General features: G+C 37.5%; 1 protein-coding gene across 2 annotated transcripts in view; it reads right to left on the reverse strand.

The window, feature by feature from the left end:
* IBTK (inhibitor of Bruton tyrosine kinase) overlaps positions 1-25,752 on the reverse strand; it is a 54,290-nt gene that overhangs the window by 22,159 nt on the left and 6,379 nt on the right. For both annotated transcript variants that reach the window (XM_063389537.1, XM_063389536.1), the window contains exons 2-18: positions 23,793-24,460; positions 20,446-20,542; positions 19,986-20,110; positions 19,493-19,603; positions 18,163-18,333; positions 16,766-16,883; positions 14,779-14,959; positions 13,324-13,447; positions 9,185-9,362; positions 8,316-8,490; positions 6,904-7,497; positions 5,489-5,575; positions 4,507-4,589; positions 4,364-4,401; positions 2,490-2,583; positions 2,000-2,101; positions 1,141-1,258 (exon numbers count right to left, since the gene is read on the reverse strand). In XM_063389537.1, the coding sequence (XP_063245607.1) occupies positions 1,141-1,258; positions 2,000-2,101; positions 2,490-2,583; positions 4,364-4,401; positions 4,507-4,589; positions 5,489-5,575; positions 6,904-7,497; positions 8,316-8,490; positions 9,185-9,362; positions 13,324-13,447; positions 14,779-14,959; positions 16,766-16,883; positions 18,163-18,333; positions 19,493-19,603; positions 19,986-20,110; positions 20,446-20,542; positions 23,793-24,116 (2,720 nt within the window). In that variant the 5' untranslated portion in view covers positions 24,117-24,460. The remainder of the gene's footprint in view (positions 1-1,140; positions 1,259-1,999; positions 2,102-2,489; positions 2,584-4,363; positions 4,402-4,506; positions 4,590-5,488; positions 5,576-6,903; positions 7,498-8,315; positions 8,491-9,184; positions 9,363-13,323; positions 13,448-14,778; positions 14,960-16,765; positions 16,884-18,162; positions 18,334-19,492; positions 19,604-19,985; positions 20,111-20,445; positions 20,543-23,792; positions 24,461-25,752) is intronic.

Genomic DNA, 25,752 nt, shown 5'->3' on the forward strand with positions numbered 1-25,752 from the left:
TAAATTCTTTCTAGCCAATACTAACATTTTCAGCTTTTCACTAACATGTAGATACAGTCTTAATCATAGTAAGAATGTTGAATGTTCTTTCTAGGCTTAAGATGAAACAAATCTCAAATGCAAGTAATATTTAATACAGTATTATTACTAGACTTTTACTCTTCTCTCTACAATTAAAGGTTACAATGTTTATATTTTAAAAAGAGGTGAAGAGGGAACTTGCTAATATGAATGAACTCCTGTATCTGGGATGCAAGTGAGGTCACTGTGTGATGTGGCAAAGAAATGCTGTCATTCTGAACTGTTTCAGATCTCTAAGAACTTCTGTAAGTGAAAAGAAGTCTGACAAAAAGGACAGAGAGGACTAACAATTACATAGATTTTTTGTTTCCTTTTTTCATGTTTTTTTTTTTTTAAGATTTTGATAGAAAAGTACTTCAGTGAGTGCTGATAAGGTTTGCTCTGAGAAGATATGTACTTAGGAAGCAACTTGAAGGCCTGTCTAAAACTGAAGGAAGGCCAGAGCACACCTTCAGCTTCTCAGAACTTTAGAGGAACCACTGTGGAAAGCAAGATAAATAATTTTTTTTTTTGTTCAGCTCTCACTGCAGACATTAAAGCAAACAGACTACCAGATGGCAGGCCATCCTCTTTGGAAAATGAAGCAGCTATACAATATACCTACTTAAAATAAATCAAATATGTATCCTAACACCCATGTTTAAAAAACTCTCACCCAAACAAACAATCCTAAAACAAACAAAAAAATCCCCACAATAATCCCCACCCCCAAAAAACAACCTCCAAATGGAGGGAAAGCCCCACAGCAGTTTTATGTGTCTTCAAAAACACTTTTAAAACCCCAAAGAAGAATAGACCTAATGTTAAAGCCCACTGAATTCAAGTGAGGCTCTTCATGCCAGACTGTAACGTACGGTTTTGTACTACAGAACTGGTACAGTATGTACAGATACTTAACTAGCATCTCTCTAACTTGCAAAATGAGCCTACCTTTAACCTAGCAGCATTCTGTTGCATTTTAACATTAATCTGTCCGTATTCACTATTCTAACCCTTTTACCTTTTTGGGATATTTAAGTTTTACAACTAATACACGTACACATTTGCATTCCTGCTTACCTTGCTTCAAGCAAAGCTGCCATATTGAGTCCTATGAACTGCAAGCAGGACAATTTTAACTGTTCAGCATTATACATTGCTGAGAACTCCAACAGCTCAGCAGCATTCTTTAAGGTAACTGCAGAAACAGAACACAGCAAACTAAATTAGATATACCATCAAGCACCCATTTTAAGACTTATTTTGCAGCATGATCTAGTTGTTGAAACATATCATATACTACCTCATTCCTAGAAAAAATGCTAATACTCAAATGGCCATAAACTACAGGAGGCTCATGTGACTTTGCAGCAGCTTGTATGCAATGGCTGCTTCACAGAACTAAAAAGCCCTACCTACAAACAGACTATTTTCAAAATATTAAAAACCAGGAGTCCAAAACAAAAAGGAAAAGAAGTTAAAAACAGGAAATCTCATATACAGCATAAACTGTTGTTAAACTTCCAAATGTTCCAATTTAGTACGGAGAAAGAAAAAGTAAGGGGACTAAAAGAGGAGAGAGGGGACACTAAATACAAGGACAGAAATAGAAACAGAATTCATTTTATCGTATTTAAAAAAAAAGAAATTTCAATTAAATGAAATAAAGATTTCCTTGGGGTTTGGGGTGGTTAGTTTTTTTCTTTTTTTAACTTTTTTTTTATTAAAGAGCTTGAGCTGAAGAAGATGCATAAGGAATGGAAGATTATGCTAACCTAGAATATTACTCGAACTAAAGAAACAAGTACTAGCAGACATGCAATGAACATCAAAATATAATCACCTGAAAGGAAGACACACAAATTCTGTGGTCCAAAAGGCAAGAATATCTAAAAATACCATTTTTTATTCTCTAACCCTTTATAGTGGAAGGACTCACGTTTTTCTGCAATGGCTACTTCACAGATTTCTTTGAGTCTGGATATAAGAAGCTGGTCTGCTACCACAAGAACATTACATATGAACTCCACATTTTGAGAATCTGGAAAACAAAGCATCATGTAAACACTGGGGGCAAATCAAAAGCAACTATAAAACATAAAGCTTCAATGAGATTTTACCGAAGCACAAATATAATGGCTTTGCAAATTTTGATGGTATTTTCGCAGCACAAGGAATAGCTTAAAAGAGCATCAACAGTCCACTTTTTGAAGGAACAGAAGGAGAGAAAAGGAAAACTCCAGTTTGACAAACTAAAGAAAAGGTAAAACAAGGCCTGGGGTACTGCTATCCCCACAAATTCTAAAAGAAATAACCAAGAATTTTGATTTTTTTAAATATAACTACAACATAAGCATATTAAGTTTTGACTTTCTATTTTAAAAATACAAAAATTACAAGAGTTACAGTTCAAAATATATTAATGGCACCTTTTATGGCAAGAGCTTCATCTGTATACAAGTAATCCACAATTATCTGTAGTATGTCAGAATGGATGGGCATTTCCAGAGCTGAACAGGTAGCCTAAAAGGCAGAAGTATTAAAAAAAAAAAAAAAAAAGAAATAGCAAGAGTAAGAAAAACTGACTATTTAGAATAAAATCCAAAATTAAGACAGTAACTATATTAAGAAAATAACTCAAATTGAGGGTAACATTTTCAAAATTAAATTACTTAAGCATTTGTACAAAATCTGTCCAAGTTTCTCAATCAAGAATGGATTGTAGCAAAGCAATTAAAATCTGTTCAAATTTCTAAATAAACACCCATGAACCAGTTTCATGTTTGATCACGTTGATCATCTATTTTAACAATCCTTGATTATATTACTTTACACACAATTGCCTAAAAGTAGAACTACAGGAACTCTCTATGCAAGTACTGAACTGGTTTTCTTTCAAGGTCAAAAGATCTCATGAAATCACCAGTTCCCAAATAACAATAATACTGAAGTAGTCACTACTGTTAATGGCTCTGAAAATGAGGTCCTCATCAAGCTCTCCATTTGAAGAACGATCCCAACCATGAAGGTAAAGATTTGTAAGAGCAAACATTCACCACTAAACCATGTAACTGCTACCATTTGTGTTTATGCAACATCACTGCTTAAGAACTTTGGTTTACTTCAGGTAGTACTCAAGTAAAACTTCATACTAAAATATTTAATTTGCTTTAGAACACACTGCTGGTACTGACATATTTTCCTTCTAAAGTTTAAAAACCTCTTACAGACATTAAGATTTTTATATAACATCTACAGCCCTTGCTCCACAAAATATTTACTTATTAATTTAGGTTGATTGAGATTTACTTAGAAAGTAATAGGCAACTTATGAACTACATACTACTGATAGAGAAAAACATGATACAAATGGACACTCAACACTTAAAAAAAATCTTAATTCAATCATTTGTTTTGCAGTGTTTCAAATATGTTTTCTCTGAGATGATTTAGAAAAAGAGGCAGCACTGTTTCCTGGAGGACAGGTGAAGTTTTGCTTCACAGCAGAAAAGAACTGCCAGTTCTTCACCAGGTTCTTAATGTAATGGTGGAAAGCTGAGAAATTTGAGGAACTCCTGCACACTGCTTTAGTTTTCAGTCTCAGAAAAATGCTTCTCCACTTACACCATTCTTGTCTTTCCATAAACATTATCAGTAGTGTTCAGGTACTGCTCAAGTAGTTAAACAGAGGTAATTAGGGAAATTACAATGTCCAGGAACAACCAGGGCATTGACACACAGCTGGCAAAAAAGAATCAAGACAAATTAAAGATCTGCACCTTTTGAAACAGCAGCTGGTGACCAGGTAGAATGGTCCCTGATATCCTCTATTTCATTTAACAGCAAAATTCAGCTGGAGCTCTACACACTGACCCTCGATTCTGTTCTCTCTTGCATTCAGCACACATGACAAGCTCTTCCAAACTGTGTACTATTTAAATTGGACTATCTTTTACAGAAAGAAAATGAAGATTCATGCAAAGCAGTATCCTGTAAGAACAGTCCAATCAGTGTATTTTATAAATCCATGAACTAGTTCAACCTAAACCCCTGAAACAAAAGCAGTAATTTCCTTCGATATAGAGTATTACACTTTTTACTCTCATTTAATGCACAGTCTCAATAGTACAAATATAGAGTAACCAAAAATGTGGCTTGTGGCATTTTCTTCTTGCTAGCAGAATCTAAGACCCCTTCCTTTTTCCTAGTATTTAGGATATGTTACTATATGAAAAACTGAAAAGCTGTCACTTATTTGATGCAAAAAACCCCATACCACCACACAGGGTTTTGGCAAACTTACCTCAATCCATGAGCTGCTTAACATGCTGTGAAAATAATCTGTAAAGAAAGGCATTTCAGTTCAAGATGCAATAAAATGACAGTTAAAAAAGACAATAAAACTTATGTTATATAAATACATATATAAAAAATCCACACACATACCAAGTCTTGCACAAAGTACACACTTATGACACGGGAATTCCTTTCCATCTAAAGATTTCAGGGTCACGTCGTAGAGGTATGAACTAGAAGATATTTAATAGCATCAGAACTGTGACTATTCAGAAAAGCTCCATTTTGTAAACTCTACAAATGAATGTTAACTTTAGCAAGATAGAATGTATCCCTTGAAAAAAAACACAGCTAAACTTCAGTAATACCACAGAACATGCATCCAAAAGAACAGGCACTGTATTTTCCAGTGAGAATTTTTTTGTCTGAAGTTGATTTAAAAATTCCATCTGAAATATTTCCTTTAAAACACAGTCAATTAATGTTTCAAAAATGCTATGATTAAATAAATTAATTATGGCTAATTTTAGTCAATCTTAAATGGTCTGTTACCTATTTCTTCAACATCAGGAGGTACCATAGGCCTAGATGATGCATTTTAAGAATGAACCTGAATTCTGTGAAAAAGCCACTTTCATGCAATGTTGCTTTTCCTATATAAATAAACTATTCAGGACTTTGGGTATCAGTAACTCGACCACATCAATGGAATTAAAAACCAAACGTCACTAAAAGCAAATTAGAAAACATACTATTCATTTGCTTATTTCCAATCCATGTAGTCTTATTGTCACAGAAAGCAGATTTACAGAAGTCAAATTGCTTTTGACTGGATTACCCATAACATTTCTCCTAGCATTAGCATTCTGTGACACTTAATCCACAGAACCCATTAGGGTACAGTAAAAAGAAACAAAGATATACCACAGATAATCTATCCCCAATTACTAATTTACAGATGAAGTCTATAAGCAACTACAGAGAACTTCCAAACCTGAGTTACTACGATAGCAACAATTGCACACAAGAAGTTAAAATGCAGCTGGATCAACCTTGGCCCTCACTTAACAGATAAAGAGATGACATAAGAGGAAGATGGTGGAGTAGGGGAAACTTGATTTTAAAAAATTACCATTTCTTCTGATTTAACTTTGGTTTGTTCCCATTCTTCTTGTTGACAACATTAATTTTTCCATTTTCTAACCTGACTCCATCCAACCTGCAAATTATTAACATGAGTAATAAGCAATACAATTAGTATACAGTTCAAACTATTAAGAACAGTTTCACAAAGTAACAGTACTTCAGTGGGATCACATTGTGAATATGAAAATGAATCATCATACAAAAACAGAAAGGGCAGGCCAGTTATTACTTGAAAAGTCTTCAAGGCAGATGTAAAATGTAACTGACATTCTTTCCACATCTTTGATATGGGTTTATTATCTTAGATGAAACCTATACTGGATAGTTTAGACCAAAGTTCAATACTACAGGGCCAAAAAAATGGAAGTTAAATACATATCACTACTAGTCAATAAACTGAGCAAAGGCAGTGGTTGGGAAGAGATGCAAGTTTCAGCACAGACTTTTTTAGCATCCTAATTCAACATGTAGGATGGGATGGTGGATTACAAAGTAACACACCTTTAAAGGTAAAGTATTTTACCATGGAAATGTTACTTAGGAACCTAGTTTTAGCAACAGCTTCACATCCTGGCTGTGCATGCAAGAAGTACAGTGAAGAAAAGTGCCCTGAAAAAGCTCATTTCCCTCTTTTGAAAGGACAAATGAAGAAAAAAACTCAGACTGATTAATACAGTTCTACAGAGACATTAGATCTCAATTCCATTTGTTTCACTATGTAACATAAAAATTACATCAGCTGAACAAGAATTTAACTTTGCTTTGTGCTGTTTTATACTAAACATGTTTGAAGTCTGTGAAAAAACTGCTAGACTACAGACCACGGTATAGAAATTATACAGTCCAAAACTCAGTCAGATCAGCTGTCTCTCACATTACAAGTATCGATGTTTTATGACAGCCTTTCTGGAGAGTCAGATGATTTATATCAGATATCAAATCCCACAGAGCTCATGCCTTAAAGGATACTGTCATGGTTTAATTTGTCTGGATAAAGACCACACAGTTACTTGCTCAATCAATCTGCCCTCACCACCCACCAGTGGGATGGGGGAGAGAATTGGGGCAAAAATAGTAAAATTCGTGGGTTGAGATAGACAGTTTTAATAGGGTAAAAAAAAATGGAAAATAATAATGCTAAGAGACTGACCAGATACAAAACAAGTGATGCCCAAACAGTGATGGAATAGCTCACCAACCACCAACCTGAAACTCCTCTATGTACTGGAAATAAACCCAGTCAGTTCCCAAGTAGCATCCACTCATCATCTGCCCCTATTTCTATTCTAACATCAGTGTCTTAATTTCCACTATTGTCATAACAACTAAAGTTATATCAGCTTACATAAAAAAACTCCATGGAGAGCTCATCAAAATATAAATGCATTTCCTTTCACCTACCTTCCACTTAAATTGCTGAGCCCAAACTTCTTTGCTGCACTTTGCAACATTTTGATGAGGTTAGCTTCATCACCAGCTTTGCCTTTTTTAGATTTGCTCTTCTGTTTTTCATTTATAACTTGCACTTGATTATTTCTATAAATCTCAAATGCAGACTTTCCATTGACATTTTCATCGAAACTCATTTTGCTGAGATTAGAAATTAAAGTATCTTGATATTCATCTGATTTTTCTTTAAATGAGATTTTTGGCTTATAACCTTGAGTCAAAAGATCACAAGTATCAGTGTATATGAACTGCAGAAGGTATGCAAACAGATCTGGATGGAGCTTCTCAATCACATAGAGATCACATCCAACAGCATCTTCATCTTTACGGTAGATGTCTGGAGTGTCCAGCTGGTTGTCATTGGAAACAAAAAGCTTCTTGAAGAAGTCGGAGCGTACGGCCAAGATGTATTTGTGCACGGGGTACATTCTGGTGCCAATCTGAAAAGTCACATCATGGATGCTGTCCATCTCATCTGTTTCATCTAACAGTTTGCCAAAATCCATTCCAAAACTTGATAGTGACACACTTGGAATTTCATAGAGACTAGAACGAAATTAAATCCACAATCAAACACTATTTACAACCTTCATCACATTTTACATAGTATGTTTAAATGAAGAGGATAATCATGTTCCCATTTGGTTTCTTTGGTTTTTTTCTTACATTGCTGCACTGCTCAACATTTCTTGTCCCGTTCTTTACCAAAATAACTAATAATATGGTATTTAGGCAATTAAACTATATAAATAAGTCTAACTTCAGTATATCAAATATAGTATTTTGCCTTTATACTGTACCAGTATTATCAGAACTATCTTATCTTCATTTCATTTTTCCAACATGAAAACAGAGAAATGTTTGCTGTATTTCATATTACAAACTAAAGCATTAAGGAAAAAAAGTTAATGTTTAGCTATTTATCACAAATGTTGGAAACTATTACAAGCACATAAGAAACATGGTCCAGTATTCTGTTTGTTTATTTTGTTTTATACATTTCATTCCAAACAAAGAAAAATTCACTTGTCAATTTCATTTAAAAGCTGATTATTGGTGATCACTGAAGGGGTGAATTTCTACAGTATTTAGAACTCAGAGTGTCTTAGGAAATACATGGCAAATGCTTGCCTTAAACACTTCAGATAAAACATCAATACTGTCTATTATTACGCAAATACATAAACTGAGGCCTTTGGATAACTTCAACATAAATACTAACAAAGTGCTATTCTCTAGCAGTACAGATAACTGTATCTACTGTGACTTCTGTATGAGCCAAAAAACGGTTTGGAAAAGAACTATTCAATTGCAATCACACACAAAAAAAGGAAAAATTAAAGCCGTTGTTATCTTAAACATACCTGGTTTTAGGATCTGACTGTAAAACAGCAAAATTGCAGCCACTAGGATCAGTGGCAATACTGACAGCTCGGTGGACAAAAGTCAGCTTCTGAAGTCGAATTCTTTCATACACACTGGTTGTATCATGTTCACAAGACACATCACATGAAGGATGCTGAAGGCCTGATACATGTTCTGTCAAAAAAGAAGAAAGTGAATACACATCACAGAAAGATCCTGCTAATTAAAATACAACTAATAAAACAAAAAAAGGAAGATTATGACTTCTGTATGTCCATTGATAGAGTAATTGAATAAGGCTATACCATGCTGAAGATTTCAGCTTGCTCATTTACACAATATATAGGAGGAGAGCTGACAGTTTAACTTAAAATCTTGTCCTCTATGAGACAGATAAGTTCTTGGCAGAAAAACAAAACCATCAGGACCTACTTTCAGCAATATGAGCCAAGTTAATAAGCTGGAAGTTGCTTTGGACTCTGAATTGTGCCCAGATAAGGGACTGGGAAACAGATTTCACAAACTTAGCAATGCAAGCAAGTATATGTTCCTTCCTTTGCTCAATACCAGTTCTCTTAGGACTCATCATCTAATATGTGACAAGATCATTACGCTACACTATTGTGCTACTATTATTTTTCAGAAGTTCTTTTCTTCTCAGAAATCTCCACCTAAAGGCTAACTGAAGGCTGCAAAGTAAATCTTAGTATTACTGAGGGAAGAGTACAGTAGCAATCGATGCTAAAACTGTCAGCCACAGAGGAAAAAACAAACTCACCATATTATGCTGTAAGAGACTGTAAAGATTCAATTAAACTTTTTTACTGATTTAGAAGTACTTAAAAAGCACTAAGAAATCACAGCTAACCTTTCTTTTCTGAGCTTTTTTTCCCTTCTTCCAGCCACTTTCCTGTAAAGGCTTCACCATCATGTGTGACAAACATTATTTCATTCCCATTCAATGCAACATCAGACATGAAGACTTGCCGGCCATACACCCAACGACACTGCTTCATGGAGTTGTTAGATGACTTCCAACAAAACACCTATCATATCAAATTTTAAAAGAAAGGGAAAATCTTCATATAATTGAAAAGCAGTTACATATTCCACACTACTTTTTTAAACACAAGAACATGTCATCTCAAAACTGCATATAAAAGGAGAAAGGGATTTTTTATAATTTTAGGATAAAGTGTTATGAACATCTAATAGAGAGAATTCACAAGTAAAACAGGGAAAATCTATCATGATATAAAGATCCATTTGCTCATGAAGAACATTTGAAAAGCTTCTCCAAATATTCATATATCTTCACAGCAGTCATCTATAGGACACATTTCACTGACATCTCACAAGGAGAGTAAAAGATGTCATGTCAAGAGACAAGTTTTATCTAGTTCTTAATTTACAGATTTGTCCAACTGGTTTGTTTATAAATTAAGACAAAATTCAAAGCTAGCACACTGGAAATTTAAACCATTTCGTGTTAATTGTTTGACAAAAATCTCAAATTTCTCTGTACCAGTCAAGGTTTGGAATGGAGGTCATGACCAAAAACAAACTTCAAAATCCTCAGGAATACAAAGCATTGTCTGAAAGATAGTCCCAAGCAAGGTAAAGCCCATATGTGGCATTAGCAGTGCTGAAGTCAGGCCTTCATTTTCTCCCACTGAAAGACCTCCGCACGTCTGTTAGCACCTACATAAGGAGGGGACAGAAGAACTTGTGGAACCTATTTCCTTTCCCCTGCCTTCAGCACCATGAATCACAGAATGGCTGAGATTGAAAGGAATCTCTGGAGGCTGTCTAATCCAATCCTCTGCTCAAGCAGGACCACCCAGTGCCAGCTGCCCAGGAACATGTCCAGACAGCTTTTGAGTATTTCCAAGGACAGTGATTTCACAACCTTAATTGGCAACACGTGGCAGTGCTGGACCACCCTTAGTGCTTCCAGAGTTTCAGACAGAGCCTCCTCTATTTCAGTTTGTGCCCACTGCCTCTGCTACTGGCTCCGGGCACCACTGAAAATAACCTGGCTCTACATTCTTTACGTCTTCTCTTCAAATATGTATACACAAGATTCCCCTTGTGACTTTTATTTTCTAGGCTAAACAGTACTTCCTTAGAGCAACTGCAATCAAGCCAGACCAGGAAGCACTGATTCAGGAAATTCAAGTGTTAAGATCCCATCCGTCTCCTTACTCAATAATTTATAATGCCTAAAAGCACCAAAGATCCCAATACTTGTCAGTATCCAACACGGAAAGATATGAAATGTACTTGGACATTGTTCCTCTGATGCAGGAAGATCACGGAGTATCTTACTGCTAGAGCAGTGTCCCAAAGATGTTGAAGGGGCACTACCAATCCTACAGACACTAGATGCTACACCTCACATGATCAATTACTGAATCGGAAGTTTATAATCTCCGAGACAACTAATAACCGAATGAAAAGAGAAGATCATCTCAAAACATAATACAGCCAAATGCAAGGAAAGAAAAGGAAATAACCACATTGCTCCTTATTTTGCTACACAAGCTCTGTTTTTAACATTCTTCAAGAAGGCATTTCAGTAGGAAAAGCTTCCTTGTAAACACCACTAGATGGCAGTGAAGGATGAGATCTCAGTGAGCATATCACGAAAAGGGATTTTGTAGGGTCCTGTAAATCAGTACTTAAAAAAGAGTAAAGGACAATAAATTCACCATGGCATTCCAATTCTAAGACAACAGACTGTTGTCTTAACACTTAAATACTAAATGATTCACCAGGTTTAGGTGCAACATTTTGACAATAAAAAGGGACATTTCATCTACAGAACAGCCTTGTTTAAGCAAAGGCTCTAAAAGATCAGGTCTAGAGACTACTTCTGAAAGGTGTGAAGGTACCTGGGGTAAGTGGGATGAAGAGACGGGAAGAAAAAAAAAAAAACTACCAACAAAAAGAACCTAAACCACATACACTATATAACCCTAATGTGTATGTAAAAACAAAGTTTACATCTTCACTGAAAAACCATTAGAAGGCCACAGATTTAAAAATAAACTACTGTACATTACTTTTGTAACCTTCCCGTGGCCCTAATATAAAAAAAAACACTAGCAGCTCAACAGAAATAAATTGACTGGGGAACAATAAAAAGAGTTTTTTCAAATATACTAATGGCAACAGGCAGTGTAAGAGTAACATCAGCCCATTACAGGGAGAGGATGGTCACTTCAAAAACAGGGACACAGAAAAGGAACAGGTGTTTAACACATTCTTTGCCTCCGCCTTCAACAAGGGGGTCTCAGTGCCCCTAGCTGGAAGATCATGACTGTGAGGATGATCAACTCTCAGTCAACCTGAGACTGTGTGGGATCTGCTGCTCCAACTGGATCCCTACAAAGCTTTGGGGCCTGGTGGGATTCATCCAAGAATCCTTGAAGTGCCAGCTGAGGTCATCCCAAAACCTCTCTTCAAGATTTTTGAGCAATTTTGGAAATCCAGAGAGGTCCCAGCTACTGATGAATGGTGTCCCAGTTCTCAAGAAGGGCAAGAAGGAGAACCCCACACTCTACAGTCCTGTCAGTGTCACTTCAGTGCCTGGTAAAGTTGTGGAGAAGATTATTCTGGGAGGTGTTGAAAAACACCTGAAAGACAACACAGTCATTGGTCACAGCCAGCACGGCCTCATGAGGGGACAGTCTCCTGCTTATCAAACCTGACTTCCTTTGATGACAAGGTAACCCACCTAGCTGACCAAGGGAAGCCAGCTGATGTCATCTTTTTGGATTTCAGTAAAGCTTTCACCACTGCTTCTCACAGGATCCATCTGGACAAAATGTCCAGCACACAGCTGGATAAACACATCATGGGATGGGTGAGCAACTGGCTCATGAGGGGGACAAAAAGGGTTACAGTAAATGGGGTGACATCAGACTGCTGACCTGTCACTAGTGGGGTTGTTCCACAGGGCTCCTCAGCCCTGTGCTCTTCAACATCTCCATAAATGACTTGGAGGCAGGACTGGAGAGACACTGAGCAAGTTCACAGATGATACAAAACTGGGAGGAGCTGCTGACTCCCTCCAGGGCAGGGAGGCCCTGCAGAGGGACCTTGACAAATCAGAGGCCTGGGCAATCACCAACCACATGAAGTTCAACAAGGGACAGTGCTGGATTCTGCACCTGGAACACGCCAGCCCTGGGTGTATGGACAGACTGGGGAATGGGATGCTGGACAGCAGCACCTGGGGGTCCTGGTCGATGGCAAGCTGGACATGAATCAGCAGTGCCCTGGCAGCCAGGAGGGCCAACCCTGTCCTGGGTGCATCAGGGACAGCATCACAGCCAGGCAAGGGAGGGGATTGTCCTGCTCTGCTCTGGGCTGGGGCAGCCTCACCTCGAGTGCTGGGGGCAGGTTTGGGTGCCACGAGATAGGAAAGACATTGAACTGTTAGAGAGTGTCCAAAGGAGGGCAGTGAAGATGGGGAAGGGCCTTGAGGGGAAGCTGTGTGAGGAGCAGCTGAGGGCACTGGGTCTGTTCAGCCTGGAGGAGACTGAGGGGAGACCTCACTGCAGTTAAGGGAGAGAGAGACCTCACTTCCTCTCGAGGGGACAAGGAAGGGGAGACACTGACCTCCTCTGTGGTGAGCAGTGACAGGACCTGAGCAAACGGCCTGAAGCTGTGTCAGGGGAGGCTTACTGCAAGAAGATTCTTCATTCAGAGGGTGGTTGGGCACTGGAATAGGTTTCCCAGGGAAGGGGTCACAGCACCAGCCTGACAGAGCTCAAGAAGCATTTGGACAATGCTGTCAGGCACCTGGTGTGACTCTTGGGGATGGTCCTGTTTAGGGGCAAGAGATGGACTTGGTGATGCTTGTGGGTCCCTTCCAACTCAGCATATTCTATGATTCTGTGGAATTGGTTACTTTCTATGCATGATTTTGTCCTGTCTTATGTTTGAAGTTTGATTAATCACTATGCAGCCTGCTATACAATTATAATTACAACAACTTACTCTTCCAGCTTCATCCAGTGCCAGAACACAAGTCTTTTGACCCCCGTTTTCTTGAAGATGCTGGGTATCTACTTTATATTCCAAATATCCCCCACTGACAAGAACTTTTTTAAGGTTCAGCTGTCTGAAAGAATAGAAAAGGTTAAATTAGTATTTCCCTATTGTGTACTTAATGTTGGTTCTATGACAGTTACCTTTTTCACTTAGACAAGCAGTAAAAAAATAAAGTTGAGGCAGTGACACAGAAAAATTACTTATGTTTAGTTTCATCCTACTGGTACTATTAACATAACTGCTACTATTACAGCAGAGTATAACTTTTGTTTGTTTTTAAGTATATCATATTGTATACCTCTAAGTTCTTCACAAAATTCCATGACTGAAAATCAGTAGATGATGTAGCTTTGATTTCATCATTACAAAAATTTATTCAGCTGTTTGTATTAAAACATTGATCCTATCCCAGCAGGTCATTTCTCAGGGGTTTGCTAGGTCTTGGTTAGCTGATCAAAATCATATTCATTATCTTTTCTCAGCTGCTTAGTATAAAAGCACAGGACATGGCATTAAGTTTCTACAAGTGTCAACACCTTTACTTACAGCCATGTAGACATAAAGTATAAGGTAATCATTATGCTATAATATGTCAATAAATACTGTTAGAATTTGAAGCAAAGCTGAAAAACTAGCAAGGATTTAACTGGGCAAAAATCAAATTTAAAAAATCTATTCTAATCTGTCATTGCAAACTAAGGAAAAGAGAACAGGCTATATTTTCAGGATATATAAACACTTTCAGGATATATAAATATTTTCATGAGTCAAGAATTGAGCTTCTTCAACAGGTTTTACAGCCTGGTTTTAGCATACAAACCAGATGATTTTACAACGTCCTCCTTGCAACCTGAATTACTCTTTGTAACATACTATATCTACATGTTAATTAGGAAATTCAGACCTCAAATTACTGACTCAAAATCATAACAACATAAATAAACAGAACATCAGATCTTCAATGTCTCTACCAAGATGCACTTAAACAAATTCAGGGTAACAAAGGAAGAAATATTAACAGTTTCAATGCTTTTAAACTTCCAGCACAAAATACTTCCTCCTAATGTGTTTTTTTAAACATCTTTGGTAAACAGCAAGTGGGACCTTAGCCTTTTGTAAAAAGAAAAAAAAGAAAAAAAAAAAAAAAAAAAAAAGAAAAAAAAAAAAAAAAAAAAAAAAAAAAAAAAAACAAAAAAAAACAACAACACACAAAAAAAACACCACACAATTGCCCTAGTGCCCTAGTTCATATGAAAGAACTTACAAATGAAAAATACAGAGGGTACCACTGTATTATCTGTACTTCATGCACAAAAGTCTTTAAAATAGCTTGCAAGTATACAACTACAGTGAAATCTTCCCCTATTGTTCTTCATGACAAATTAGAAAAGTAACACATACTTTGAAGCTATCTTTTTGCACTGATAGTCTGCAAGTAAATAAATATCTCCTCTTTCAGAAACACATACTGTAGCGCCATCACTTGCAGAGACCAGGGACACCGAGATGTCTTTGTGGTGGAGAGCAGAGACTTGGCGAGGTGAAGTTACACACTTTTCTCCATTAGGATCCAGCAGATAACCTACAAAATAGAACGCACCCAAAAAAATTATTTGCCATTCCACACATTGTGCACTTAAGGGGTACTTTATGACACTAGTTTGAAGAACCTTTAAATTCCAAAAGATTTTTTAGGTAGTTGGATAATTTGTCTTCAAAATATTTACATAGATGACACCCACCACACCTACTTGTTAGTTCACTACAAATACTCAAAAAACAAGACCTGATACATAAAAATGAAGTAAGGCATATTCGACAGGGAAGCTATTTAAGGTGGTGGTACTGCTTTGATTCAAAAAAAAAATTATTTCATCATATGAAAATTCAAGACAGTAGAAATACCGTAACACTGGCATAAACTACAGATTACTTTCGATGTTGGAAGACAAAAAAATAAGCTTGTCAAAAAAATTACTGTAACTGCAGGTAAGCATGAAGGCAGCAGTTACATGAAACAGAATAGGTTGGAGATGTAATGCAATATCTCTGAAAAAATAAAAACAATTAAAAAAACCAAAAAAACCCAACCAACCAACCAACACCCAAAAAACCATCAAAACCAGGCCACTGCTGCTCGGTTGCAACAAGAAACCTAACATCAGGAATCTCATACACAGCACAGTCCTGTTTTGTGTGCAGGGCACTTATGCCTGCACCAGAGAGCAGAGCAGGGTACAGAGACTGAGAAACAAGCAGCAGAGCTGTCTCTACAGCTGGAAGCAACCCAGCCACAGGACAACGTGGGGCTATGCTCAAACATCTTATGAGGGGCAAGGTTTACCACCACAGGTCTACCATGGTGCCCAGCTGACACAGCTAATATCACTTAGGATTCAATTACTGTCTCTCTGTGGTACTGTACTGGGCCACATGAGAGCCACAATAATCCCCAAAACACAAGCAATCACAAAAAAAGCTTACAGGATAGATGCATATAAAAAAAGGCAAAAACAAACAAGAAGAAATTCATTAATAAGATATTTCTCTGACAAAGACAAGTTTTTTCACATACCTCTGACACCTTAACATAGAAACACAAAAAGAGCTGGAACCTGAGACAGAGCTGATGCAAGTTAAGTACCACAGATAGCTAACAGTTTTGTTAGCACATAAACCCAAAACTGCAAAAATGCAAATCCAAACCAATATAGCAATACTTGTTTATTAAAAAATATAAAAGCAATTAAAATGCCTCATTCACACAACAAATCAACTTCACCGGTTGGTCATATATTTTTTAAAGGTTCTTTCTTGACTTCAGAGCAAGAGAGAGTTAACTGAAGATTCTGGTAATGGTGTTTGCTGAAAAAAAAATCTAGATAAAGGCAAATATTTCACTTTAAAAGGTAGTATGGAAAAAGTTATCAGTAGCATGTGTACAGTGCTTGATGAAAGAAGGACACAGGCAGGAGAGCTGAAGGCTAGTTTATAATTTATTAAAGGCAGTGCCAGCCAGATAGCTGGAAGGAGACAAATGTGCCTTGGAGCAATTTCCAACACAAACGACAACATTGCGTTTCCTCAAAGTCTCCAGTAGCAGGACCACACAAGATACACAGAAGGTAGAAGTTATAAAGAGTTCAAATGCGAGCTAAATCTGACTAGCTCCTATCACCTCAAAATGTGAAAGTAACTGGTAGGAATGAAAAATATTCTTTGAAAGAAGTGTGAAGGGATAATGTCATCAGATTGGTTAAAAAAACAAAAAAAAGAGAGAGATAGAAAAGCTTCGCCCAGGCTTCTGTTGTAAGAAGCAGATGACAGGTTAAGCACAAACAACATCTTTCAATGGCTGGGTTTTACTTTCAGAATGCTTCTACCTTACCTAGTTGGCCGCCATTCAGCCCCATGGTATACACTGCTTCCTTAGTCCATAGCACAGTATGGAATCTGCCTGCAGCCACTCCAATCACCATTCTACCTTTCAGGTTTTTTGCCTGAACCTAAGCACAAATCCAAAGTACATCTTAATATTAAGTAGCAACAGGTGAATTTCACATGTACAAACTTCTGACAACATTTAACTCCTAAAGTCATTAAGAACAAAGGACTAGTATCAATCCACATACACTCTAATAAATCAGGTTATTTCAGAAGTTTGTCAAGTGGGGCACTATTGCACACTGATAGAAACTCTAATTCCCTTTTTAGACTTGCTGTTAGACATAAAAGGAATATCATACTTGACTACAAGAAATAACACAAGACAGCATACCAAGCATGTTTGTTCATCACCATGACCCAAAAAGAACTAAACTTTTTGTGTTATCTAATCAGAACTGGAATCAAGTCTCCTTAGGCTGTCTTCATAGGCAAGATGTTGAACAAGACTGAACAGGACACGTATAGCACAGCCACAGAAGACTCCGGTGCTGCAAAATGTCAGCTGGAAGTTTAAACTTGCAAGTCCTAATGGCCTAAACACACTGCAGAACACGACACTACTAATTCCACACTTCAGTTTAACTTGAGTCTTCCAGATTAAGATGATAAAATCAAAGCAAGTACTGTGGATATAGAGCTGTCATTACACTACTGAAGAACACGTGGTACCCCAAAACGCTATCCTGTTGCATTTTGGCCAATCATTTTTTTTTACTTTTCACTGTACAGTGAAAGTAAAAAAAAATGACAGTGCCACTGACAGTGCCACACTGACAGTGCCATGTTTTATTACTTCAGATGAAGTTAAAGCTTCTTTACTTACAAAAAAAAAATTAAGAGTTTAGGCATAGAAATATGGTTAAGTTGCTGATGCCCATACCCCCTCTTCCCTGTCACTACTCTTCCCAAAGCACTGACTCCAGTGCTTCCAGCAAAGGACATAAGGATCAAACCCTCAGAGCCATCATCCAATGATTCAAAAGGAGTTAAGAGCATGATTCTCCAGTGATACATACCTATTAAAACTTCAGACACAGAACAGTTTGGGGAAGATGGAAGAAAACAGTTCTGGCAGTTGTACCTTGTATCATGCTTCACACTACAAATTTTGGTACTGTTCAAGTTACAAACTAAGACATTTATCAGAACACAGTTAAGATCTGAGATGTCTGATAACACATTATCAGACAGAATCAAGATTTATATGAACTGACATTAAACTTTGCTGTTCTGAAAAAGTTTAGGAGTTATTTTTATAATCTGCACATTTTACTTTCTGTTAAGAAAAACCAAAACAACATCACCAAACAATTAAGCTTTGCCTGATGTTATTTTTACCTGTCTAGGAACACTGCAATTAGAAGGAGGAGGAAGAAGACCCAATTGATGGAAAGTATTCAAACCAAATGTGTAAACGTATCCATCTTCTGTTAGAACAACAGTGTGATCCTTAGCTGCAGCTATCTGGGAGCACTGATGACCAGTTAAGCCTTCCACAAGTCTTGGAACCTGAACCAGGAGAAAAAAAGTTGATATAAAACCATATTGGTTTGTTACTAACCAGTGGCCATCTATGAAATTAAAGTAACACCAAGAGAAAGTCATGACCAAATAGTGAACCAAAGATAAAATGCATTTGAACACACAACACACTCATTAACATAACAACCACATCCAGTGCAGTAATGAACTACTTTCCTTTAAAATGCTATCAGTGAAAAGTCCTTTGCTATCAGGGGAGATGAATTTTAAACTACCTGTTCTGAAATCAGATTGGAAACTACATCTTCAGGACAACTGAACAAATATTAACTATTATGTGGTATTTGAAATACCACAAACATTAAAGCTATCTCCCTCCAACACAGAATAATCCTAATGAAATTTCACAGAATAAGGAAGCAGTTCTGTATCTTTGAGTCTTCATGCACTCTATATGACTTCTCCTTTATTCAACTATGTAACATCACAATGTCAAAAAGCACTTTGAAAAAAATCCTAATTTAACATGATTTCCCTTTAAAAAAAAAAAGAAAATTTGAGTACTGGTCTCCACTATAGCATTCAACAACAGAATATCAAGTTTTACCAGATACTTGATATTAGAAATGTTTAGAAATTACTGTGCTGCACGATAAACGCACACCATGAGGCAGGATAGGATGCTTAAGTCTAGGAATTGTCTTAGTCTTCTCAAATTTTAGTTTTGTGCATTGCAACAATGTATTATTCAAATGAAAACAATCTGTGACATGTCACTTAAGTTAGGTAAATCTAGTAAAAAGCAACCCTACCATCCCTCTTCCTGCCACAACAGCTTCACAGTACTGTACTACTGTTTCTCTGCCAAAAAACATTTGCTTCCTCTTATCTAGCATCAGCTGGCCTTTAAATCAATTCAGCCAGAACACAAGTCTGACCACAACATCTAGCTATCTGAAATTAAACTATAATTGAATGCACATTCCTCTGCTCTCTGCCACCTCACTATTAGGCACTGGAGAAGATTTTCTGTTACCTGGTGGGAAGCAAGGGGTTTGGTTTAAAATGAATGGCAAACTCCTTTTGAAAGTACACTGAGAGAAACTCTAATTCCCTTTTTAGACTTGCTGTTAGACATAGAAGGAATATCATACTAGACTACAAGAAATAACACAAGACAGCATACCAAGCATGTTTGTTCATCACCATGACCCAAGCGCCCTCCTTGCCCATGTCCACAGGTATACACCTGGCCTTTGTGGGAAAGGAACACAGAGTGGAATTTGCAGAGCACCACCTGAAAAAAGAGCAAAAAAGGAATGGGGAAGAGGCAAGATAGGACAAATTATTTTTCCTGGATAATCTGAAAACATCTGTGAAGAAGTTCTGCTTTAATAAAGGTATGTTCACGAAAATACAAGTAAGATACTGGTATTAAATCATAAAATACTTGTTTTAAACATATTATGTACTGCCTTAACCTACTTGAAGAGATTAACAGTTTCAGTTTGTTAAAGTAAGATTGGGGTTGCAGGGAGGTAAGGAGGTGGGCAGAGAGGGGAAGGCACCAAGAACTGTTTTTTCCATGGAAATCTTCAACACTTGATAATTCCTTGGCTACCTTTCCCCCCTTACACACTCCTCACCAAGAAAAGTGCCTATGTAATACTTTAAAGTACCTGTTTAATATACACGCCATTCCGAGGAAAAAGGTCCACCAGCTCAGGATGATGTCTACCCTGCTGACCACCATGACCCAAAGTAAAATTGATATTGTTCCCCCAGGTATAGACTTCTGTGGGATCTGTAATGAAAAAGATCCTCTCTGAAGCTTGTAGGTTTGCCAGCATTATGCACATCGACTTAAAAAAACAACTCCTATTTCTATCTAAAAATTGAAGAGGCAACTTTTTTTACCTAAAACTGAACTTTAAAAACATTTAATATTGTAAGAAGTAAGGTATCATGACAAAATATTCCAATAATATTGTTCAGATGATCAACGTTAGCACCAGACATCTCACAATTTATGAAGTCCCAATTAAAACCAGAAAATATTGTATACACTGGTATATCCATTAACACATTGCTGAAACAGATCTCACTGCAAAATACAAAATAGTCTATTTTATTTCTTACCAGTTTTCTTGAACACTACATGGATAGGCCTATCTTTCATTACAAGATCCAGGGCTGACAAGCCTTCTTTATCCTGAACATACAGACTAACACCATGCTGAAAGAGGAGAGAAGAACTGAAGTTAACTGCTCAGCTTGAAGTAAACCAGGTAAACCTTTAAGAGCAAAGCACACCTTTAATTGAAGTTTAGTACTGATAGAAGAAAATCTTCCGATTAGGTAAATTGTAAGCAAATCTAACAAAACCTGAAAACACTGCAAATCTGTTCTGACATGTATACATCTTGCTGATATGTTAACATGGATTTTACTGTCTCCACACCGACTGCGTAAGAAACTAACCAGCAAAACACAAAGGAAACAAATGTGAAGATAAAGCACTGACATCTACGAATGGCAAGTATTCACCAAAAATGAATTTACCAGCTTCTAAGGATGCGTTTTCTCAAACTGGCATTCTACAGAAATAGTGTTGACAAGCTAGACAAGTGAAAAAACAAAAAATTACCCACTATTACTTTGAAAACAATCAAGGAACAGAGTTAAACTGCTGCTGAGAAAAGGCAAAAGGACACAAACAGCCAGCAAAGACAGCACTAGGGAAGTTTCAGAGGCACAAAGTATAAACAGGTCATTCTTTTAGAACTTAGAAAAACACACACAATCTCTGTAAATACCATTTTCTCAATATACAAGAGTGCTGCTACAGCAGCACTGATTTTAGGAAGGAAGTCAAGTGCCATCAATCACTTCCCAAAAGGGAAGAACTCCAGATGTCCTCAAATAGAACCTAATGGCCAACATGGCTATATCTGTGTACCTGAGGTCATAGCTAATACAATGGAAACCTTATAAAACCTCACATTTAAGAGGTAAACACATGAAATACAACTTTATTTGGAAAAATATTCCCCAGAAGAACAACAGCATACATTCTTCAAATTATGAAGACAACCTCAGTGCAACAGGGCTGGGAGTAATTCACCATATGACAGAAAAGACTGACCTATTTTTATGACTTAACAGATAGCTAGATATTCTTCATTTTGGAAGTTACTTAAAATATTCATAGGCAGACAAAGGCTGGCAGGGATATTCACATGGTTCGAATTTGTGAAAACAAACTCCAATTGCTGAGTGGCAAATCTTGACATTAGATACAGTCTGAGTATAAGCCAAGACTGCCTCCAGCCCACAGCAGAAGTCTGTCATCCACACTAGTTTAGGAACCCAGGGGCTGATTCTGGAGCTGGTACTGTTTGATATCTTGACTAACAACCTGGATGATAGGCTAGAGTGCTGCTCCCTCAGCAAAGGTGATGATACAAGAGCAGGAGGAGTGGCTGATAAGTCAGAGGGTTGTGCTGACATTCAAAGGGACTTTGACAGGCTGGAGCAACAGGCTGAGAGGAACCACGTAAAGTTCAACAAAGGGAAACGCAAATTGCCTCCTGGGGAGGAACAACTGGTACAGCTGGAGGCTGAATGACTAGAAAGCACCTGAGTAAAAAAGGACTTAGGGCTTCTTGTAGACCACCAGATGACCACAAGGCAGCAAGCTCAGAGTTAAGAATGGTAAAGCATCCAGGGCTGCAGGTGGGAGTGCTGCCAGCAAGCATTACTCAGCACTGGCAAGCCACAGCTGGAGTGCTGGGTTCAGCTCTGGACTCCCAGACAGATAAGGACACACAGGAGCAAGCTCAGCAAAAGACCATGAAAATAATGACTGGGGCATCTGACATTCAAACAGAAGCTGAGCGAGCTGGGATGCTTAGCCTAGAGAAGGTTTGGGATGGGGGAGGGGGACAGCATGCCTTACCATACGTAATAAATACTTGATTGGAGGTAAGGGATAGGGATCACAGTGATACCCAGTGACAGAAAGAGTGGCAATGGGTACAAACTAACATATAAGAAATCCTGTTGAAACCTAAAACACATTTTTACTGCACTGATAGTAAAACATTGGAACAGACACATCTGATGCTCTGCTAAAATCCAACCAGACACAGTCCTGGACAATCTGCTCTAGCTGACTCTGCCTGAGCATGGGGGCTATACTAGACTTCAGAGACCTCTTTCTATCTCATTTATTTCAAAATTCTATTCCATAATCAGTTGTTGCTCTAATAGCTTAAGAACACATCATTTTTATAACACAGTACAGCAGAGAGACTTCAGTTAAGGAACTGGAAGAGAGAGCACCCTCCACGAGCTGTTTTGTTTTGCTTCTTAGAAAAGTATCAGCAGAGCTGGCTAGAAAAAACACTCATTCACATATGTAACTGACAGAAAAATAAAAGACATTGGGGAAAACCTGTACAGGCCTCCTGTACACAAATATTAAAGATACAGATATACATACATGCACTAGAGGACTGAACACTTTTTCATACATCATGTGCAGTTTCCAGTTTTCTAGAGAACAGAATCATATGTACAATGCTTATAAAAACATCTACTTTTTTCAAGTTTAATGAAATCTTCCTCATTCTGTATATGAAATAAATATTTAACAGTTCTCAGACCTTCAAGAATTAAAAACTTCTGGATCCACCATTTTTCCGTTTGAAGTCTTGCAGAAAGCAGAGAGTTATGTCTACAAATGGCTATTCACTGTATTTTTAAGACTCCATTCAAAATGGAATAATTCCTGCCTTAAAAGGTTTGTTTCTAAACAACCCTGACCCACAAATATTTAATTTTCTCACAGTTAAAGAGATCCTGAACATCTCAAAAAACATCTCTTCCCTTTGCTGTACTTGCACAAGGAGGAACAGAAGGAAGATTAATCAAAAATACATACAATCTCTAAGTGGATTGGAAGAAACAGCAGTTGTAAGAAATGAATAAGGGGGACTGAGCAAAAGCCCTCTTTTAACATACTAATGAAATGGAGATTCACTTAACAGAATACTCCATATCTTAAATTGTTTATTTCTTAAATGTAAGATTAATTTCTAATTATAACTCCATTTAATTTTCCCTTATTTTATGTTCTCTGACATCAATTGATACAATTACTGCAGGATCTAATTTCAGAGTATCTTCAGCCTGATTGCTCTGTTTTAAAGATCCTGAGCCTGATATCATCCACACAAACAAGTCTGCAAGGAAGTCCACAATTAATCAGGGATCCTCACACAGTGCAGATTTCTGCATTGGCAAAGGCAGACATCTCTATGAACAGAGATAACCTTCCAGTAAATCAATGCACTGAATCTGAACACAGTATTAAGACAAGCCTCGAGAGGCTTCCAGTCATGTTTAAAAACGCACTTTTACATAAGCAATACAACTCTCAAAATTGTAGATGCCAAGGAAAATTACAGTTGCAAATCACTCACCTTCAGTAATGACAAAACACAATCAATGTATCCATAAAATATACTTCTGTGCAAAGCTGTCCATCCAGACTCTTTGTCTTTTGCCAAGAGATCCACTCCTTTGGTCTCAGCCAACCAGTCCAGCACACCTTTTTTGCCACAAGACGATGCAAGATGTATAACATTTCTACCAAAGGCATCTTTGATAGTTGCAGCATTGTAGCAGTAAGAAGAGAGAAAGGCCTTGATCTGGCCTTCACTTCCTCTGGTGACTACAGAAATAACATCCAAAGCATGCTGTAGAGATCGACACTTTGAAGTGCACTCTGGCATGTAAGAGCTCATCTTCACTTCTAAAGCTGCTCTTCTCCTTAAGGGGAACAACCCTTAAGTGTATCAAGGCACTCCGATTCAGTACACAACACAGTGCCTCAGAAAAATTGTAATTCCAGGGATGTAAATCCAAGTTTATTGAGCTGCCATTAGAAATCTTTGTACTATTATGTTTGGCACTTGATCCAAATAAATATTTATAAATATATATTTTTAGAAGTCTTATTTCACCATCTTATATAACAAATATTCTTGTCCATAGAAAATTCCAAAAGTGAACTACCTCTAAAGTGCAGAGGGGGATTCCCCCTCCACACTACCTTATTCTTCTAAAACTCCATAATTGCAAGGGAGACCTGAAAGAGAACAAAACAGAACAGATTAAACAAAACAAAAACACTTTTCCCCCACAACTGTACCAATTTAACTACATATCCAACTATTAAGTACAGGACAAGACAATGTGACAAGGGCTGACTGACCTGCCCCATGCCATTTGAGCTTATATGCAGACATTTAGTCAGCTTAAAAAAGCATTACTCCCTTCCCCACCCTCCAAAGGCAGCTCCTACCTTTCTTAGACATAAATTGTTTAGGCAACAAGGTAAACTCAATCCAAAAATCTTTGCTTTCCCAGCCTCAAGGTCCTCAGGATCCTGCCTGTTTTGTGTCCAACTGTATCATTACTTTGTGATCAGAAAGCAAGAACTGAACTAAAAAACGGGTGAGGGGGGAAGGCATCCACCAAAAAATCCCTCAGCTGTTGAGTACACCATGGCTAACAGAGGCATTGGTAGTAACATGGTAGAAGAGAGGAGGGACCACCAGCCCTCACAGCCACTGTAATGAAAGGATTATGCCCCACTTGCTCTTCCCTGGCCCGAATGCCTACCCATGTCCCTACTAATTCTAATCCACAGAATCAACAGGAAGGCTCCTCTTCACAACTCCCAGAGCTGCTCACAAAGGTGAGAAGGACAGCATCAGAGCAGATAAAAGCAGCTTGTACAAGAGATATGAAATCAGGCTGTTAGCACTCATGCAGGGTTAAGGTCTAAAGCTCCTGAAACAGGCAAGAAGAAATTAAGGTCTAAGTTGGAAAGGAAAAGGAAGCAAAACCAAGAATTCTTCTTCATGAAAAATATATTGACAGTCTGGAGCATACAGCAATTCTGCTTAGCTGTGTAGATTTATCTTTAGCATACACATCTTTGTCTGGTATCCCTTTTCTCAAAAGTAAAGGAGGCCTGTCAGAAGCACTCATGTAGCCTATGAAATTCATGTAGTTATAGTCAGAAGTTTTACAAGAAGTACAGACTGCACTATAAAAATCACACACAAACCCAGAAAACTGAAAAAGTGAACTACATATATTACTAATGTAGTGTGAACTATTAAGACCCCCAAAAAATAACATTTCAGTCTTCCAGATGTAAGTTTGAAACTGAATGAAGCAGTATTCAGTTCACATTATTGTTCGCTGTGCAAAATGTAATTTAAGGTTGTTCTACCCACAAGTGAAATATTCCAAGAGATGCTGAACAATGCCATCCTGAAAGCTAAAGAAATAAAACTAAAAATGTTAACAAACCCTCAGAGTGGGAAATGGGGGAGAAAATACAGGGACACACCAAAAAAACCCAACAAA

Source organism: Prinia subflava, chromosome 2, assembly GCF_021018805.1.
Source record: "Prinia subflava isolate CZ2003 ecotype Zambia chromosome 2, Cam_Psub_1.2, whole genome shotgun sequence".
Taxonomy (NCBI): Eukaryota; Metazoa; Chordata; class Aves; order Passeriformes; family Cisticolidae; genus Prinia; species Prinia subflava.